This window comes from Pelobates fuscus, chromosome 5 (genome assembly GCF_036172605.1).
Source record: "Pelobates fuscus isolate aPelFus1 chromosome 5, aPelFus1.pri, whole genome shotgun sequence".
Classification (NCBI taxonomy): Eukaryota; Metazoa; Chordata; class Amphibia; order Anura; family Pelobatidae; genus Pelobates; species Pelobates fuscus.
The window spans coordinates 336,785,643-336,804,641 of NC_086321.1; the positions used below are offsets into that span (position 1 = coordinate 336,785,643).

General features: G+C 38.3%; 1 protein-coding gene across 1 annotated transcript in view; it reads left to right on the forward strand.

Moving 5' to 3' along the window:
• The window catches only part of CHD6 (chromodomain helicase DNA binding protein 6), a 133,277-nt gene that overhangs the window by 92,654 nt on the left and 21,624 nt on the right, over nt 1-18,999 (forward strand). Inside the window, exons 14-31 of the mRNA XM_063455749.1 lie at nt 647-823; nt 1,314-1,457; nt 1,677-1,932; nt 2,917-3,127; nt 4,121-4,316; nt 4,720-4,884; nt 5,707-5,886; nt 7,294-7,404; nt 7,876-8,078; nt 8,493-8,692; nt 9,583-9,742; nt 10,132-10,221; nt 10,919-11,022; nt 11,916-12,042; nt 15,157-15,211; nt 16,348-16,405; nt 17,665-17,878; nt 18,012-18,220. Of these exons, the coding sequence (XP_063311819.1) occupies nt 647-823; nt 1,314-1,457; nt 1,677-1,932; nt 2,917-3,127; nt 4,121-4,316; nt 4,720-4,884; nt 5,707-5,886; nt 7,294-7,404; nt 7,876-8,078; nt 8,493-8,692; nt 9,583-9,742; nt 10,132-10,221; nt 10,919-11,022; nt 11,916-12,042; nt 15,157-15,211; nt 16,348-16,405; nt 17,665-17,878; nt 18,012-18,220 (2,860 nt within the window). The remainder of the gene's footprint in view (nt 1-646; nt 824-1,313; nt 1,458-1,676; nt 1,933-2,916; nt 3,128-4,120; nt 4,317-4,719; nt 4,885-5,706; nt 5,887-7,293; nt 7,405-7,875; nt 8,079-8,492; nt 8,693-9,582; nt 9,743-10,131; nt 10,222-10,918; nt 11,023-11,915; nt 12,043-15,156; nt 15,212-16,347; nt 16,406-17,664; nt 17,879-18,011; nt 18,221-18,999) is intronic.

Below are 18,999 nucleotides of genomic sequence, written 5' to 3' on the forward strand. Positions count from 1 at the left end.
GCGCCTTAAATGGCTGTCTAGTAGGCAGCCACCAAAGGGTGTCTTAGTACTGCAATGTAAACATTGCCCTTTCTCTGAAACTGCAATGTTTTACATTGCAGGACTAAGTGGCACAGGGACATTGCACCCAGACCTCTTGACTTGAAGTGATCTGGGTACCTATAGTGTCCCTTTAACATAGTGATTGTGTTAGCATATTGAATGTTTTAAGCACGAAAACAACTTTAGCTTAATAAAGAATTGAGCATGTAGACTGCAGGGGCATGCCATATATACCAAAACTACTTCAATGAGCTAAAATTGTTTTGGTGCTTAGTGTATGCCCTTAGCATGTAGTGCAACAGCTCTTTATTTATCATCAATTCTTAGCAGATTGACTTTACACAATGAAGGAATCCACTGAACATTTAATGGATGTACTTCTTATTATTATTGTTATAATGATCATCTAAAAAATAACTTCCATTACTATCACTTAAAACAAGAATTAAATATTAAAAATATTAATAATAAATGTGTTATCATTTAGTTTGGCAATAGCATGGTGTGCATAAAATGGTTTGAGTAAGGGGAAATAAAAAACGTAAACATAATATGTATATGTATAAGGGGGATATGCATGTTTACATATTTTGTTTCTTTGTAGGGTGCGCCTGTTCCAGGACTCTTCAAGTTTCACGTCGTCATCACAACATTTGAAATGATTCTGGCAGACTGTCCGGAGCTGAAGAAGATTCAGTGGAGCTGTGTTATCATCGATGAAGCACACAGACTTAAGAACAGGAACTGCAAGCTTCTTGAAGGTCTTAAACTTATGGGCCTGGTGAGAACAATGATTTATGGTGGTAGTGTTATTGTGTATACCACTCTCTAGGTACAAAAAAAATAAATCCATAACAACTAGTGTTTTCAGAAAGGTAGCTTTATTATCTCTTTCTCCTTCCTCTCTCCCCCTTTCCCGTATCTATCTCATTCATATATGTAAGCCACATTCCAAATGCATTTTAAGTGGTACCCTTATGTCTGCTGGATCAGAGGTTTGTAGGACCCATGTAATTCCTTCAACTGTGACTACAGACCATGAAAATGGTATTGTCTTGGATATTCAGATATTTAGTCCTCTGGCTTCCAAGCCAACTATCATAGAAGCCCAATATTCCAGGTTTTATCCATATTCACATTGGAACAGAAAAATGAAATATTCCTTTAGAGATACATGGGCGATACGTGGGCTGCTTTTGGAACCATTTGTTTAGATATGCATGAGGCTATTATGAATAATCCCCTGTGTCGATGCTTTTGTCATTCTGCAGGAACATAAAGTCCTTCTTACTGGCACTCCTTTGCAGAATTCAGTTGAAGAATTGTTCAGTCTGCTTAATTTCCTTGAACCTGTCCAGTTTCCCTCAGAAAGCACTTTCCTGGAAGAGTTTGGGGATCTGAAGACAGAAGAACAGGTAAGATTAGAACATGATATACAGCTTAACCCACCAAGCTGTCTTGCTATTACTTTTAATTCTTGTTTCACCTTTTATGCCAACATCCAGTATATCTCTAATATCACCTTAAAAACATTGCACATATTCTCACCAGTTTAACGCATGTTTATGCATCATATCACATGTTGGTTGATGTGTGTTCTTTATGTTTGAGTTTTGCTTTGACTGTCTCTGCAGGTGAAAAAGCTGCAGTCTATATTGAAACCAATGATGCTCCGGCGGCTGAAGGACGATGTGGAGAAAAACCTGGCCCCCAAGCAAGAGACGATCATTGAGGTGGAGCTGACCAATATTCAGAAGAAGTATTACCGTGCAATTTTGGAGAAGAATTTTACATTCCTGGCCAAGGGAGCCAACCAGCACAACATGCCCAATCTAATTAACACCATGATGGAGTTGCGGAAGTGCTGTAATCACCCCTATCTCATTAATGGTGAGCAAGTGCGTGTTCCTGCCATATCCCTCACCATAAACACACGGTGCAAATGGCCAGTGGGAAATATTTGATCTAATGTGCATTGCAGTATTTGGATGCTTCTTGTGCGTCTGCCTTTTTCTCTCTTTGTAGGTCACTTTAAGGGCTAGATGTTTTGCACAACAGTATTGGCTTGCACTGTCATGCTTCAAAACTAACTTGCCAACCCGGCCATGTGTAGGCACCACAGTGAACAGAGGCTTATTAGAGTTAGTGTCACTTTAAAGGCGCACAAGATTTTTCTGCAAATGGTGATGAAGACTAATTTGGCTCTTCAGTGGGAAAGCACAGAACTTGTGAATTGACAACCAATTTGAAAAGTTTATACCAAATTGCGGAGTTATTTAAAAAAAAAAAAAAAAAAAAGCTCCCATTTCAAATAGAAACAGCCAGATGCTAAGTCATCACTCCACAAGTGACTAAGCTGAGCTGGACTTGATAAATTTCTGCTCCTAAGTTTATCAGCCCTTTTCACTGTGAGCAATTCCACCTGTAGGTGCTGCAGTAAGTTTACAAATACTAATTTTGTGTATTTGCATTTTGCATGTTAAAGTGAACACTTCTAAATCACAGTACTTTCAGACCAGAATAGTTTACATATGTATCCCACGTCTCCTCAATTTACCATTCCGTCTCCTTTAGTGACATTGTTCAATAGTACATCTGTTGTTTGTACACAACAAAATAAGTTCTAGCCCTAGATCAGTCGAGATGTATATATATTTATTTAATTTTATTTTTATTTTTTTCTAAGGAAATACTTTTCTCCCCTCTTTATCATTACTGTGTTGAGCTTACAAACCTGTGACAGAACAGATACATGTTTTTTGGCATCAGCTGATGATCCTATATAGTCATGTCCATTGTCTTTCTAGTTTACTTGTCATTGAATATATGGATATTTTTTGTTGACTTTTTGCTGATTGTTTAATTCATTTGAAGGTGCTGAAGAGAAGATTTTGGAAGACTTTCGCAAGACCCACAGCCCTGATGCCTTTGATTTTCAGCTTCAGGCTATGATACAAGCAGCAGGAAAACTGGTGTTGATTGATAAGCTCTTACCTAAGCTCATTGCTGGTGGGCACAAAGTTCTCGTTTTCTCTCAAATGGTGCGCTGTTTGGACATTCTTGAGGACTACCTCATTCAGAGGAGGCAAGTCTAAGCTGTGGTTTGCTGTACATAATAATGTGTTAAATTATTTTGTTTTCTTTTAATAGATTTCTTTTAAAGTTAGCATTTAGGCTTACCTAGTAAGCTTAAAGTAAAAAACAAAAAACAAAACATATTACTGACATGGGTATCCAATGTGTATACTATTTCATTTGCCTAGATTGATGTGGCGCGGCAGTGTATAATATGCTGTGACATATGAATGTGTCAATTGTAGCTTTTTTTTTTTTTTTTTATATTACCCTAATTGTTTCCCTAAATTAAAAAAAAAAAAAAGCAATGTCTTTTTGATCCCTTCAATATGCAAATAGAGTATAAAGGTTTCTTTGGCATGTATTTTGCAGTATGAAATCTAGTCCGTAAAGACTAATTCACCCTTATATATTCTCTTGTTGTTATTATTATCACCCTGTAGAGAATGCATTACTCTGACAGAAAACACTTGACACTGATATAATGCCTGTAAACCTGCTAAAAAATATTTGAAAAATATAATTGTGTAAACTCATCCCCTGCTTTCAAACAGTACAGGAAGTTTCAATGGGTCATATTCTCAGTCGGGGACAGGGAGGAGGGGAGTGGACTTTCAGAATTAGCAGTCCAGAAACTGATAAAGATAGCTATAGCGGTTTTAAATACCTTTTATTTTAGATATATGATTTAACAATTTACTGTAAAATGGCATTATGTTCAAATGCTGATGCTTTTTCCCCCCTTCATTTTGTTGCAATTTTAAGAAAGCTGCACTGCTAGTAATTTCTTCCAAATACCATTTTTATTTATCCATTTTTGTCACATCTGCTGTATGTGAGAAAAAATAGCATTGTTGCTTTTATAAACATGCCTTTGTTGTGTGTGTATTACTGGACTGCTCCTTAGTTTGAGCTCCCTTAATGTGATATTATTGTGTTAGCAGAATATGTTCTACTGATTAAACAGTATTTGGTATTTTTTATTATTTTCTGGTTGTTGTAGATACACGTATGAACGCATAGATGGTAGAGTTAGGGGTAACCTGCGGCAAGCAGCCATTGATAGATTCTGTAAGCCGGATTCAGATCGCTTTGTGTTCCTTCTCTGCACTCGGGCTGGAGGTCTAGGCATCAACTTGACTGCTGCGGATACCTGTATTATCTTTGATTCTGACTGGAACCCTCAGAATGACTTGCAGGTAAGCAGACAGATGGAGAGTTTCCAGTGATATATACCACCAGTTGCCTCAGCTCTTTGGAATATGTCTGTGCTTTGCAGCTGTCTCATTATACATTATATTAGACTGTGGTTAATGGAGGTCCTTAAGGATACCCGGAGAGATGTAGTATTTGGTTCTAATTTTGATACTTCTGAGCTCAACCGTTTTAGCTCTAATCCTGTTTGTCAAAGCCTTGTTGATAGGTTTTACATAATTAGCTTGTATAATCCAATGTATCATGTTCAGTTTGCTGTCTTGGTTTTATCTGAAGAATGCTATTTAATATGAATATCACATATACAGCTTTTTAGTTACAGCACATAGTCCCAATTGCAACTTGGCTCCAAGGATTTAAAAATACTTTCTATCTGGCATATTTTAGGCACAAGCTCGCTGCCATCGAATTGGGCAGAGCAAAGCAGTGAAAGTATATCGTCTCATAACAAGGAACTCTTACGAACGGGAGATGTTTGACAAGGCGAGCTTAAAATTAGGCCTGGACAAGGCAGTCCTGCAAGACATTAACAGGAAGGGGAACACCAATGGGGTAAGTGTGTTTTTTTTTTTTTGTCTGTTTTTCACTCTAAACAATAGATGTTTGAATGTAAACCCTAACTATGTAGTAATTTGTAATTTTATATTCTCACACAAGTAAATCAAAGTTTGTTTAGCCAGGTTTAACAGCAGCTTTAAAACTAAAATATGTTTGTAATATACATTAACCAGATATGACACATAAAATTAATCGGAATTATCACCCAAGTTATGTTATTAAAGGCCATGGTAGATTTCTGTTAATGGACACGAGTACTATAACCTAGCGTTTTAGCATAGGTTAAGGTACGTGGAGTTTCCTTATACGTGTCGTCACTCTCCACATTTTGCAGCCTTAAGTTATATATGACTGCATCAAGTCCCAGCTGTGTCTGACAGACTTCTTCATAGAGTTTTATGAGAGTGCCTGGCTTGCAGCTGCATCCATCTCCATTAATGAAGAAAAAAAAAACAGCTTTTGATTATGTTATAGATGTTGAATAGTAGCCTCAGTGGCCCGAATATATGAAACTGCTGCCCAGTGCTGAAATACATATGTCTAGCACTCCATTTGAGAACAGTGGGGTAGCGAGGATCGGCATTAAGAACACAGTGGTAAACTGAAGCCTTGAATGTCTTTTTAATTGCACTGTTCTAAAATGGGAAGCCGTGATTTGCATATTAGGAATATCACTTGGAAGCAGACGAAAAAATTTAATGGACATAGATTTATGCTAATGAGGGGGGGGGGGGTTGTATAAAACTCTCTACAGAATCATTTTAGATCACTTATGAAAGTGTAGTAATAAAAAAATGTATCCCCCACTTTACACAGGTGCAGCCATTATCCAAAATTGAGGTAGAGGACCTGCTCAGAAAAGGCGCTTATGGAGCACTGATGGATGAAGAGGATGAAGGCTCCAAATTTTGCGAGGAAGATATTGATCAGATCCTCCAGCGACGTACACAAACCATTACCATTGAAACTGAAGGGAAAGGCTCAACATTTGCCAAGGTACTTAAATCTGCAATCCGAAATTAGCATAAGTGTTAAGCCACTTACATTAGATTCTGGTTAAACTGGAATTATTGATGCAAGTACAAAATCAAGAGTTAAAGGGACACTATAGTCACCTGAACAACTTTAGCTTAATGAAGCAGTTTTGGTGTATAGAACATGCCCCTGCAGCCTCACTGCTCAATCCTCTGCCATTTAGGAGTTAAATCCCTTTGTTTATGAACCCTAGTCACACCTCCCTGCATGTGACTTGCACAGCCTTCCATAAACACTTCCTGTAAAGAGAGCCCTATTTAGGCTTTCTTTATTGCAAGTTCTGTTTAATTAAGATTGTCTTATCCCCTGCTATGTTAATAGCTTGCTAGACCCTGCAAGAGCCTCCTGTATGTGATTAAAGTTCAATTTAGAGATTGAGATACAATTATTTAAGGTAAATTACATCTGTTTGAAAGTGAAACCAGTTTTTTTTCCATGCAGGCTCTGTCAATCATAGCCAGGGGAGGTGTGGCTAGGGCTGCATAAACAGAAACAAAGTGATTTAACTCCTAAATGGCAGTGAATTGAGCAGTGAAATTGCAGGGGAATAATCTATACACTAAAATTGTATGACTATAGTGTTCCTTTAAGTTGATTTTCCTCTGCGTGAAGTGGTGAACTAAAAGCACAAGATAGTCACACGAGCTTAGAGATTTCGTATGTTTTATGTAGAAAAATGCTATTTACACACTATTGTAGCTTTATAGGATTACTCCATCCACCATAACCACTTCAGGGATTTGAAGTGCTCATGGTGGTTTGCATCTGAATGTGCAATGTTTCTGCTTGAAACACCTCATGTCCAGAGATGATATTGTCTGCTGTGGGCTAGTTGCACCCTCAGCACATGTGACATTGGCAGGCCAGAACTTTGTTCCGCACTTTCTAATGTCAATTCTGTGCACTGTACGCTGCTGACAGATGTTAAGATATTCCACTTGCTAGCAGAATGCCTGCAAGGGGACAATATCTCTCCCCTCCATCCCACCAGCCTCTCTCCATTGCAGGCTGTTTTTTGTTTGTTTTACAGAAAACTTCTGAAATATGTTTGTTTCAAATGTTATGGTTTTCAAAATGAAGTGTTTTTTGTTTTGTTTTATTGTTTTTGTTTTAACAGCCCTTTTCAATAGCCATTCAGAAGTATTCCAAAATAAAATGATTGTATGCTCATTTGAGCAGGATTCTCTTCACCTCTTGTTTCTGCTAACATTTTTGTTCTATTCTTGCTTTTTTACATCCCCATTGCAGAATATTTTGGCATTCTAAAATTGATTATGATAAATTTGAGGGGTAGAAGGTCGGTACTCTTTAAATATTGCCATTGTTTTATTTGTTTCTTTCTTTCTCTTTGGCTTAAACAATTCCCAGGCTAGTTTTGTGTCTTCAGGGAACAGAACTGACATTTCTCTGGATGACCCTAACTTCTGGCAAAAGTGGGCAAAGATTGCTGAGCTAGACACGGATGCAAATAATGAGAAGGTAATATTAAGTGCAATATGCTCTCTGTGTGTAGTATTGTAATACATACACATAAGTAAATTCTAGGTTGCTGTGTGGTGGCAGCCATTATAATTCCTGTTTGGTCAGAAGCAGTGCATATCTGCCAGGACAATACTCATTTTGATTGGTTAAAACTGGCTCAGAGCAAATGTTCTAGATCCATGGTACTTGCACATGACATCATGATTTGTGAGTATGCATGAAGACTCGATTACCTGCACAGTCTTTTGTTGGACGTTCTGTTTTTCTGATCAAAGAGTGTTAAACCTGTCTGCCCTTGTAAAGCAACGGTAAGCCAGACGATGCACTTAAATGTGGTTTTTACTTCTATGAACGCATTTTGAAATTATACACAAAGATGCACATGTAAGCTTTTATTTTAAGGTATAGTGAAAATTGATGATAGGTCACTTTAAACTAGTATGAATGTTTGGCATCTTCTGTGTGCAGGAAAGTCTAGTTCTCGACAGGCCTCGTGTCAGGAAGCAGACTAAACACTACAACTCCTTTGAGGATGATGAACTGATGGAGTTTTCAGAACTGGAGAGTGACACAGAAGAACGTCCAACAAGATCACGGAGGCTGAATGACAAAACAAGGCGCTATCTCAGGGCAGAGTGTTTCAGGGTGGAGAAAAACCTTCTTATATTTGGGTGAGTTCATGTTAGAAATGAGACCTGTATTGATTGTCTTGGCTCATGAAATACCAATGGCATTTCATGCTTTATATTTGGTCTTTAACCCCTTAAGGACACATGACATGTGTGACATGTCATGATTCCCTTTTATTCCAGAAGTTTTGTCCTTAAGGGGTTAAAGAACCTATGCTGTTTGTGAGTATTTTGCTTATATAGCACCTGCAGTTGTGGAGAACTGTGTTTTAACTAAATGAATAGGACAAATTACTTTGGAATATTGTCTTAAATAGTCAGGTTCTCAAGACTGTATTGACTACCATTGATCCTTCAGGACTAATGCTTTTATTCCCCAATGTTTTGCATAAAATGTCTGATAACGCATAGAGATTTCAAGACAGCTCTACTTTCTAATACGGTTTGCCTCCCTAGATGGGGTCGCTGGAAGGACATTCTAACTCTCGGACGCTTTAAATGGCATTTGAATGAGAAAGATATGGAGATGATCTGTAGGGCATTGCTGGTTTACTGTGTCAAACACTACAAGGGAGATGAAAAGATCAAGAGTTTCATTTGGGACCTTATCACTCCTACCAAGGATGGACAGAATCAGGCCCTCCAGAATCACTCGGGTATTGTCTCATAGCTCCACTTTACGTGGAAACAATCTAGAGGAATGTGTGACATTATACTGTTCTAAATTAAACCATTGTGTTTATCACTATTTTAGCAATGTGAAAATGCATGTGTGCGTGTGTCAGGACAATATATTACTAGTTCTTCGGTATGTATACTGTTTGTGTGATCTAGTGGTAGCTTTACTGAAATGTACAATTTTTATTTTTATTGTGTATCTTTATGCATATGTAGTTAAAGGGCCACTCTTAAGCACCACAGCCAGTAGGTCTTATAGTATAGAATATTATAGCAATTTTGGTGTATACACTATTTAAAACATAGCTGTTTCTAAGAAGTGTTTACATATTAATGTAGTGGTTTTGGTGCATAGATGCCTTTACTTGGACAATGTAAAATATTATAGTTTCTCAGAAATGTTTACATTCGTCTGAGAAGCTGCTAGACTAACAGCCACTAGACGAACTATCAATTTTAAAACTTTTGAAAGTTGAAGAACTTCACATTTGACATCATCATTATTCCCACAGCCATCGTTATACCATCGTATTACTTATAAGTATATAAATAAAAGGCACCGCTCACCTGAACCTGGCCCTTGGAGTTTGTGCTCCTCTCCTGACTTGCTTACATATTTCATTTTTGAGGAAAATAAAGAGACTAATAGCTGAGCAATATTAAATTAAATGTCCTTTTCTCCAATATGAGCTTTGATTAATAAAAGCTTTCTCTGTCTAACATAGTGGCTGAATGTGGATTGGAGGCACAGATAGTATAGCTGCTTAAAGCTTGCTTGTTTGTACAAAGATGACTTGGGTTCCTCTGATAGTACTTTTTTGAGTTAACGTTTTGCTCATGGTGCTCACTATGGGATTATCTGTTGAAGGTTTGTCTGCTCCTGTTCCACGTGGGAGGAAAGGGAAGAAAATGAAGAATCAGATGCTTCTGCCGGAAATAAAAAATGCAGACTGGCTCGCCAGCTGTAATCCTGAGATTGTTCTTCATGACGATAGCTATAAAAAACACCTCAAACAACACTGCAACAAGTGAGTTTTACGAACAGTGATATTCTTTCTGCCTTCTCAGGAACAAAGGATTAGAGTAAATGCTATTGTGGTGTTTTTACTAGGATGAGTAGTTCCGCATACACAATTATCTCTGCAGCGTTTCTGAATGTGGCTGACCTCTTTGACCCATGATTCTCCGAGCGTTCTCATGCTTTAGGGAGCTGCTTGGAATGTGCGATAAGGAGTGCACCTGCTCTTTGGCATTCCTTCCATAGTGTTGTAAGAGGGCATGCTCCTTTACCATGTCTGTCCTTGGTACCATTAGGTATCCACTGGTACATTTTTTGATACGGTCAATTAAAAAATGGTGACCTGAATATAAGGCTGCAATTGAATGTATTGAAATTGATCTGTGGCTTTTATTTTAGGGTCCTCCTTCGGGTACGAATGCTTTATTACTTGAAAGCTGAAGTATTGGGAGAAGCTGCAGCCAAGGCTTTGGAAGGCGTAAATGCCCGGTAAGGACATATCCCTAAAGCTTAGCTACTTTGACATGACAAATCTTAGAAGGGCAGAGTTCCTTGAGCTGATACAGTTTCTCTCCATGACAGGTCTTAAAGGAACACTGTGGGCACCATAACAAGAATTGAAGTAGTTTTGGTGCTAGGAGGTCCCTTGCGTTGGTTTACATATAGGGGTTAAACCATTTACGAATGGTGTAACCCCAAATTCTCATCTCCACTGTTTAGCCCTGCCCCCTCCAATATCCGCATTCTGAAAATCATCTGATTGGCTTGCTGACGCTCTGAGACAATCCGTAGCTCCCCATTCACAAAATATGTAAATTTATGAATGGGGAGCTACTGATTGGTTTAGAGTGTCAGCAGACCTCTCTAATGAGCAGCGCGGCTTCTGTTTTGAAGATTTTTATAAAGAGGATGTTGGGTGGCTGGAGAGAATACTTTGGAGTTAAGCCATTTGTGAATGGTTTAAAGTCTAAAGGTAAGCCAGTGCCCGGTACCTCCTAGCACCATAACAACTTGGCTTCAATGAAGTGCCCAGAGAATTCCTTATAAGTTGATTTTACTGTTTTTCACACCTGTTGTGTCAGGGCTGCTGTACATTGTAATCCACCTAAGGAATATCATCAGTAGTTCCCTGAGAGAACTCTCCTGAGTGAGTGTCAATGCCTTCAATTCCTTTTTCTTTTTACAGAGAGCTGGACGTCTTGTTGCCTGACATAGATTATGTTGAGATTCCAGTGGAATGGTGGGATGCTGAAGCTGATAAATCACTCCTGGTTGGCGTTTACAAACATGGTATATATCGCTTTAACCCCATGCAGGAGTTTTGTTAGTAAAGTCATGTCAGAACTAGTAATATAGGATTTTTCCAACTAGTAATTTAATCATATGATTGTGAAGGCTTATTTTTCGTGTGACCTGCAGGAGACACTAGGTGGTGCTTTTGCAGCTATCTCTAGAGGTGTCACGTTACTTGATCCATCACAGTAACCTAAAGTGAAACCTGTACTGGTATCACAGCCACACTGCTGCATACACATGGCTTTAAAGAACACTCCAAGCACCATAACCACAGTTTGCTGCACTCCCAATAACGAAAGGGAAATCATTTAGTAATGGTTTTACTTTTTACCGGAGATCCTCTGTGCTCTGCTCTCTTCCTCCTCTTTGTCAAAAACTCTCATTAATGAGGTAATCCCAGTGGTGCACGTCTTGGCTGTGAACAGTCAGTTGGCACTCTCAGCCAATGAGCTGGCCCTACGCTGCAGTGCTTAGCTGTAGAGAGCCGAGAGGAGTAGGGAAGCAACGTTCTTTGGACCCCAGGTAAGAAGTGAAACTATTTTCATCTGTATACTTACACAGGGGGGGTTCTAGGGCACTCCATAATCACTACAAAGCGCTATGTGGTGTTTAAAGTATTTCCCTTGCCATTGATTACATTTGGCTGCAGAGTTCACACTTTTCAGGAAAACATAATTGTAGTATGAACCCTACGTGGAAGCGCAGCACACTCCCAAGATACCGAGCTGGTAGTTACATTGAGTAGGAGAATGCCAATATGTAGGGAAACAATTAGAAACTTCCTAGTATTATTTGAAATCCCTAAAACACTGCTGCTCTAGGCCCACTCATTTTGTGCTGTATATGTCATTGTTACTAAACCTTGCTCTCTGCTCTGTCCTTTATAGGTTATGAACGATACTGTGCCATGAGGGCTGATCCAGCTCTCTGTTTTTTGGAAAAGGTGGGAATGCCAGATGAGACATCGTTGTCGGCTGATGGCGTTAATGATGCTGCTCCAGATCTTGTGGAAAGGTGAGTGTGATTCGTCATATTTAAATATAAACTTTAAAAGGAGATATCGCAAGCTATTCAGTCACATATCTCATTTCATCTATATAATGTGTTCATAATTAAGAAATTATGTTGGTTTGTCCTTCACTGTTTGGATATAATAAGCTTTCTGTGGCAAGAGGGTGTACATTTAAAAACTTATATATGCCAGATTCCTAATGTAAAAACGTGTCCGTGGTTGTATGGACTTGATATAAAGTTCATCTTAAGCTCATCTTCAGTGTTTGGGTTTTATGTACTCTATGTACAGTATCAAAAACCATTTTAGTAATGAAGTGGCTGTTTGTTGAATATTTTATTTTTTGTGCCATAAGAACTTCCCGTGCGTTATTACAATGAGTAAGACTGTTTGGTGTCCCTGCATTAAAACCGAATAAAATATGTCAGAGTTAGATTTCCAATGGGCACAGAGGACATAATGCATTATCATGCAGATACAAAACTGTTCCAATCTCTGACTGGCTTCTGGCAGCACATGATTCATTAGCCCCCACCCTCTCATTTATTAATTTATTATATCATTATCTGTTCAGTGGGCTGCACAGGGGTGTTCTAAATTATAATGTGAGATTGAAAAATAGTTCTGTTTTCTAACAGCTGTTAAAGGAACACTGTTAGATCACCTTCTTCACCTGGGTGCCGCATTTTACTTGACCATTAGATAGATATGGACAAGGAACCTGGTTCCTTTAAATCGAAACTTCACTGCAGCTAGGTTAGATGAAAATAATGATCTATTGGTAATATTCTTTTAAACGGTCTAAAGACAATGCACTTAGCAGAACCAATGTAGTGCTGTGTTTCATCACCTCAAAATGAGAATTTAAAGTGAATTTGAAATTTAAGGCCAAAGTAGCCGAGCTGGAATAATAACTGAAATTTTCCAGTTCAGCTATTTGATCTTAAATCTGAAATTGACTTGACCCTGTCAAGTGAGAAGTGCTTGGAATTTAAAATGTATTCCAAATTTAAGACCAGAATAGCCAAACTGAAAACAGAATTGACTTGGGGGAACGTTTCTAACTCGACTATTCTTCCATAAATGTTGAACTTCACATTCGTAAATAAACTGACTGTGTCGCATAAAATGCTCGCAGAACAGCTGATGTGGGCAGATGGTTAATTCTTTTGTTTCTTCCAGTGATGTGTTGCCTGTAGCATAGATCATTTCCCTGGGTTTATAAAGTGCAGAAACATGGCAGACCCTGCTTCTATGCAGTGTAAACTAAAGAGCCACTGTCACGACAAGTATGATTTGATGTCTGCCACTTTATGTAGAGAATAACATTTAATCTCTTTATGTTGCTAGCTGTTCCCTATCAAATGCGTCCGTTAAAAGTTGTGTTTTTCCGACTTGTTTACTCTTTACTAATTTGCCATCTGCATTGCGGCAAAGACTCCTCGCATGAGTAGCAAGAGAGCCTGCACACAGCTACACAATCTCCAAGTGACATGGGGGCATTCCAGAACTGCTAGTGTGCTCCCACACATCAGGAGTTGTGGCATGTCAAGCGAGACCTTTGGAGGAGGGCAGACTCTCTCAGGTTAAAGATACAATACGGGAGGAGGAAGTGTGCTTCAGGAAAGCATATCTTTCCATATATACTTTGGCTGGCTATTTTAAAAGGAGAGATTAGAACTGATTAGAGAAGGCACTCTGAAAGCTCCATAGCTTTACGTTTCTTCTTAAATGTATTCAGTCATCAGTTGTTCCTTTTTAACGGGTGAAAGATCCCAGAATTTCTGAAGACGTGTACGATACACTTAAGGGGGAACTGCCTCTTCCATAGATTATAATCCTGTTTACTTATCCCTTTTATTTAACAAATATGTTTTTATGAAGGGTAGGGTGAAAAATAAAACTACTAGATACAGCTTTTTATTCTTGGTTCCTACTAAGAGATTTGTATAAGCTTTGCCCTTTACCACATACATATGGATGCGGAGAAACAGAAAAAATGTTTGTTTCACCTCCTTCAATGCATTGTGTGCCCTGTTTGTGTCAGGACCGAAGTGGATTGTGATGTCCGCTATTAAATATTTAATATACTTTTAAAAGAAAACCGAGAAAAATTAAAAGTCAACATTTGCTACAACTTATGCATGATTTTATTTTTTTCTCTCAATGTTTTGGTTTAAAATAATTTACATTTCCCATTTAAAGAGGAACTGTCACTACTCAATATATTAAGTATTTCTGTGTACCAATGCCTTATTTTACAACTTGACTCATAGGGAGCTAAGATGTATTTGCCATCCTCTTAAATGTTGCTCTGTCCTGCCATTAAATATAGTTAGTGGGCGTGGGGAAACTGAAACAATGTTTCAGTAATATTTCAAGAAGTATTACTTTACTGAGAGGGTAGTGGACACATGGAATAGCCTTCTAGCTGAAGTGGTAGAGTTTAACACAGTAAAGGAGTTTAAGCATGCGTGGGATAGGTATAAGGCTATCCTAGACTTAAGAGAAGGCCAGGGACTAATTAAAAGTATTTTGAAAATTGGGCAGACAAGATGGACCAAATGGTTCTTATCTGCCTTCTCATTCTATGTTTTATGTTTCTGTTGTCTCTTTCATTTGCATTGTGTGCCCTTTTATTCAGTAGTGTTTTTTTCCAGAGAAGCGATAGTTCTGCTTTAAAGTAGAGCCTTATATTTACTATAGTGATACTTCATTCAGGTGAATACAAATACTAGTTAATATAAATTAACTGGGAACCTAGTGTCTTCCCAAGAGAAAGCTGTTGCTAAAGAATTAAAATTGCTTGAGTGTCTTAACTTCTTTATATTTAGTCATGGAGATGTATTTTTCAAGCTCTGCATTCTTCGAAAACCTACCTAGTGGCTGTGCAATAACTGGCTTTATACCAGACAACAGAAAACAAAATCTATTAGCTTCCCGGATTCCCTGTACCAAATAGGGGACAGGGATTACAACAAAGTGTACCCTACATTTAATTCAGACATTGTTATGATATGGGAACATCTGGCATATAATTTCTAAAAGTAACAACTTAATACATTTAATAACATGGTGTACTTTAATCTGCAACTAATTCTTTATTTATTTTTTAGCAACAATGCTGTAAAGGAGGAGAATACTGAAGATAAACTGGGTGTGCAGCCTGAGGTCAGTGGAAAGTCTTATTCACATACAGCAATGTGAGCTCAGTGTATGAATCATAAATGGAAAAATAATTTATAATCTGGAAATGTTTTTTTCAAAATCTGATATAGTAAGCGTTAATTTAACTACAGAAGTCTGAGAATACAGAAAAAAAAAATGTTCTAAGCTTGCAGAATTTTAGATACGGATTATATTTTTTCTTAGGGAGAAGCCATCTGCTAAAAGGATGAGAGCACATCCTTGGAGGAAACAGACTTATACATTTGTGTTAAGTTGATAAAGAATTAGTACAACCTTCCAGGTTATCTCGACACAACAGAAAGTTGCATTAAATATTTACCTCTTGGAGTGTATCAAAGTGGGCCAGTCGTCCCTTTTTAGCAAGATCTAGTAGATTTTACTTTTTAGGTTGTCTTAAGTAGACCTTGCAAGAATTTTTACATTATAATTATTTGTTTTACGTTAATAGTTTTTTTGTTGCTTTATTTTTTAAAAGCCAATGGGCTAATAACTTTGAATTGTTCCTGTTTTGAATTGCCTTTTGTTCATTATACTGATGACGAAGATGATACATTAAAAATGCAGCATGTTTAAAAAAAAAGTTCCTGGAATTGCTGCAGGACTCCTAAATTGTACAGTTACTGCATTGTACTTTAGCGAGACCAGGATACAACTACTTGGACAATCGTAATAGTTCTACTGCAATTCTGACAACCACTTCACTCATGAAAGCTGCAGTTTTTATTATAGTGCATGCAGCAAGTGTTTTTTAAAGGACACTATAGACACCCAGACCATTTCATCTCATTGAAGTAGTCTGGGTGCAGTGTCCCTGTCCCCCTTAATCCTGCAATGTAAATCATTGCAGTTTCAGGGAAACTGCAATGATTACATTGCAGGACCAAGACCGCCTTTTGGTCGCCTAACTGACGCTGGACGTCCTCACGCTCTGCATGACGATATTCAGCGTCCTTTAAATCCTCATATGACCGCATTGAAGCAATGCTTTGCGATGGGAAAGGCCTAATGCGAGCAGACCAGGCCACAGGTGGTTTAATTCCTTACAAATATAAATACTGAATTGTGGCTGTACATCCATTCGGAGTTTTAATATTTTTTATCTTATTTTTTTTTGCCAGGAGAAGCCGATTCCCAACGTAGACAATACAGAGCAGCAGGATGAGGAGATCAATACAGGTGAGAATATGAAATGTGGAGACCACATCATTAAAGGAACACTGTGGCGTTAGGAAAACATATCTGTATTTCTAACGCTACAACCCTGATGACCCTTGTAATTTAGGTGCGCATGAGGTCACAGTATGTTATGATTTGCAAACTGGGAAGTAAAATTCCTGCTCTCATATGCAGAGGGCTTTCAGGTGTGGCTTTAAGCTGTGCTTTGAAGTCCTCTAATTAGTTTACTACAGTGTTTTGGGGTTAAGTGCGGGGAGGGGTAGGGGGCACGGCAGCACTATGCCTACAGTGTCCCTTTAACTTACCATGACCATCTCCATAGTTCTTACAGCCCTTTAAAGCAGATGTTTTGCTATATCAATCTCTTGATGAAACATGTTTGCATGCTCTTGAAGAGAGAGATAAGTTATATTATCTTTGTTTTGTAGCATGAAGGAGTGCAGCCCGTTACCCCATTATAAATGGACATTCAACTGCCCAAACAAACTGTTTAGTAGGTACACCTCCTCTCCAATGAAAGCATGCATTTTTTTCATTGGGATAAATCTAAAAATCTAAATAACCAGGATCAGTTGTCTTACAGCCAAGGGTGTAGCAAGGTTAATTTATAAGAGTGCCAATTTCTGTTAAAAGCTGCACATTTTGTAAAATGAAAAAACAAAGCTCACACACTTCACACATAAAGCACTTCAGCAAGCATGCTTTAGGGATCTGAACTGTCCTTTTAAGGCACATGACTCAAAGGTTTGAGCACAACTAAACTGTTTCTAAAACCTTTAAACTAAAATAAATTTAGATGAAAGTTTAACTTGCCAGGACATAATTCTTTGACCAGAAGGGAACATGGTCAAAGTCCAGTCCTTGCCTAGTGAGATTTGATCCCAGTGTCAGAGTGGATAATTACTTTTTTTTGTTTTATTTTTTTAAATAGTAAATAAGGAACCATGTCCCTTTAAATTATCTTACTCGTGTGCTACCAGTTTTGGTGCCATGGCTTGCTCTATAATTGTCCACAGCCAGAGTGAAGACCCTGTAGCTTCAGCTGGACTTAATTAGGTTCTTCTTAAATTTCTAGACTCAGAGACCAGAATTAGAAACTATGCAAACTAAATCTCTGAAAATGTTTTGTCAGTGGGACCTGCTCTTATCCCACAGGAGCATTCTTTTTTATTATTACCATTAAGTTGTCTTGCCTCTGTGATAAATTGCCTTGTTGAAATCCTTATTTTTCCTGCTAATGTTTTTCATGGTGTTTGAAGCCCAGGATAGCCCTGAGTCAGACAGATTAAGCTGGCCTGTAGCTTCGGCTCTCACAGCAAGATTGCGCAGGCTTATCACAGTATATCAGCGCTGTAACCGCAAGGAACTAGCACGGCCAGAGGTTTTGGTGCCTTCCAACCACAGTTACTGGCTTCAGGAAGAGATGATCAGAAGGGCTGAAATGGATCCCATCATTAAGGAAATGCAGAAAAGGTATTTAGAAATTATTTCTATTCTTTTTTTTTAATTGCTTCCACCAGACTCTTAGGGGACTCTAAAGAGATGGTACACATTAAAATTTTCTCTTACAATTGTCACATCCCATCCCCTCATTCTAATCTTACAGATGGACAAGGAGAGAGCAGGCAGACTTCTACAGAACAGTTTCCTCTTTCGGAGTGATCTACGACCCAGAAAAGAAGTGCTTTGACTGGACTCAATTCCGAGCCTTATCTCGTCTGGATAAAAAGACAGATGAAAGCTTGGAGAAGTACTTCCACAGCTTTGTTGCCATGTGCAGGAATGTCTGCCGGCTCCCGCTCAGAAAGGATGATGGTAAGAGGCGCATCTGCATTATCTTTAAATCTCGAAAATGGAGATGTAATGTGTTGTTTTTCTGGTAACTAATAATCCTTATTTATTTTATTTATTTTTGAATTCTTTATTTTTCTTGTGCATGTTAATACAGTAAACAGTTTGCCGTGCGATGCCACAACAGCATTAGCAGGCCGATTGGGAACAATGGAATTGACATGGCATGCGGTTTGACAGCACATTTTTTATATTGATATCAGAGTTGTAACGGTTACGTCAAAATAAGAGATGCGATTTTGAACTATAGAGTATGATAATTCAGGCTTAGGCACACGTAAGATTAATTATTAACTTTTACACCACTATACATTAACGTTGCTTTAGATCTTTAAAATAAGATGGCTGGAACATGTTAAACCCCGCTTCATATGCATATTTATTTTTAAAAAGGAAAGGAAAAAGGTAACTTCAGGCTCAGCAGTTGAACTTAGTATACACTGGTACAGTACCTTAGCCTTCAGTTAGAAAAATTAGGAAAATTAAAATATCTGCAAGCAAGTCAAACAAAAGAGAGAAGCAGGACTGCCTCACCCGGAAAAAATATGAAAAACAATAACGACATAGAACGTTGTATGAGAAGCAGGAAAACGTCTTCTTTGTGTGCAGCTGGTGTGCCGTGTCCCCTTTCTCCTGGAAGGGTTAGGGTATGGCCTCTGAGTCCCTCGGGCCCCGCTTAACCTGTACCGTCTAGGGTGTAAGCAGGAGAGACATTGCCGGCTTACCTAGCTAATTGGGGCTTA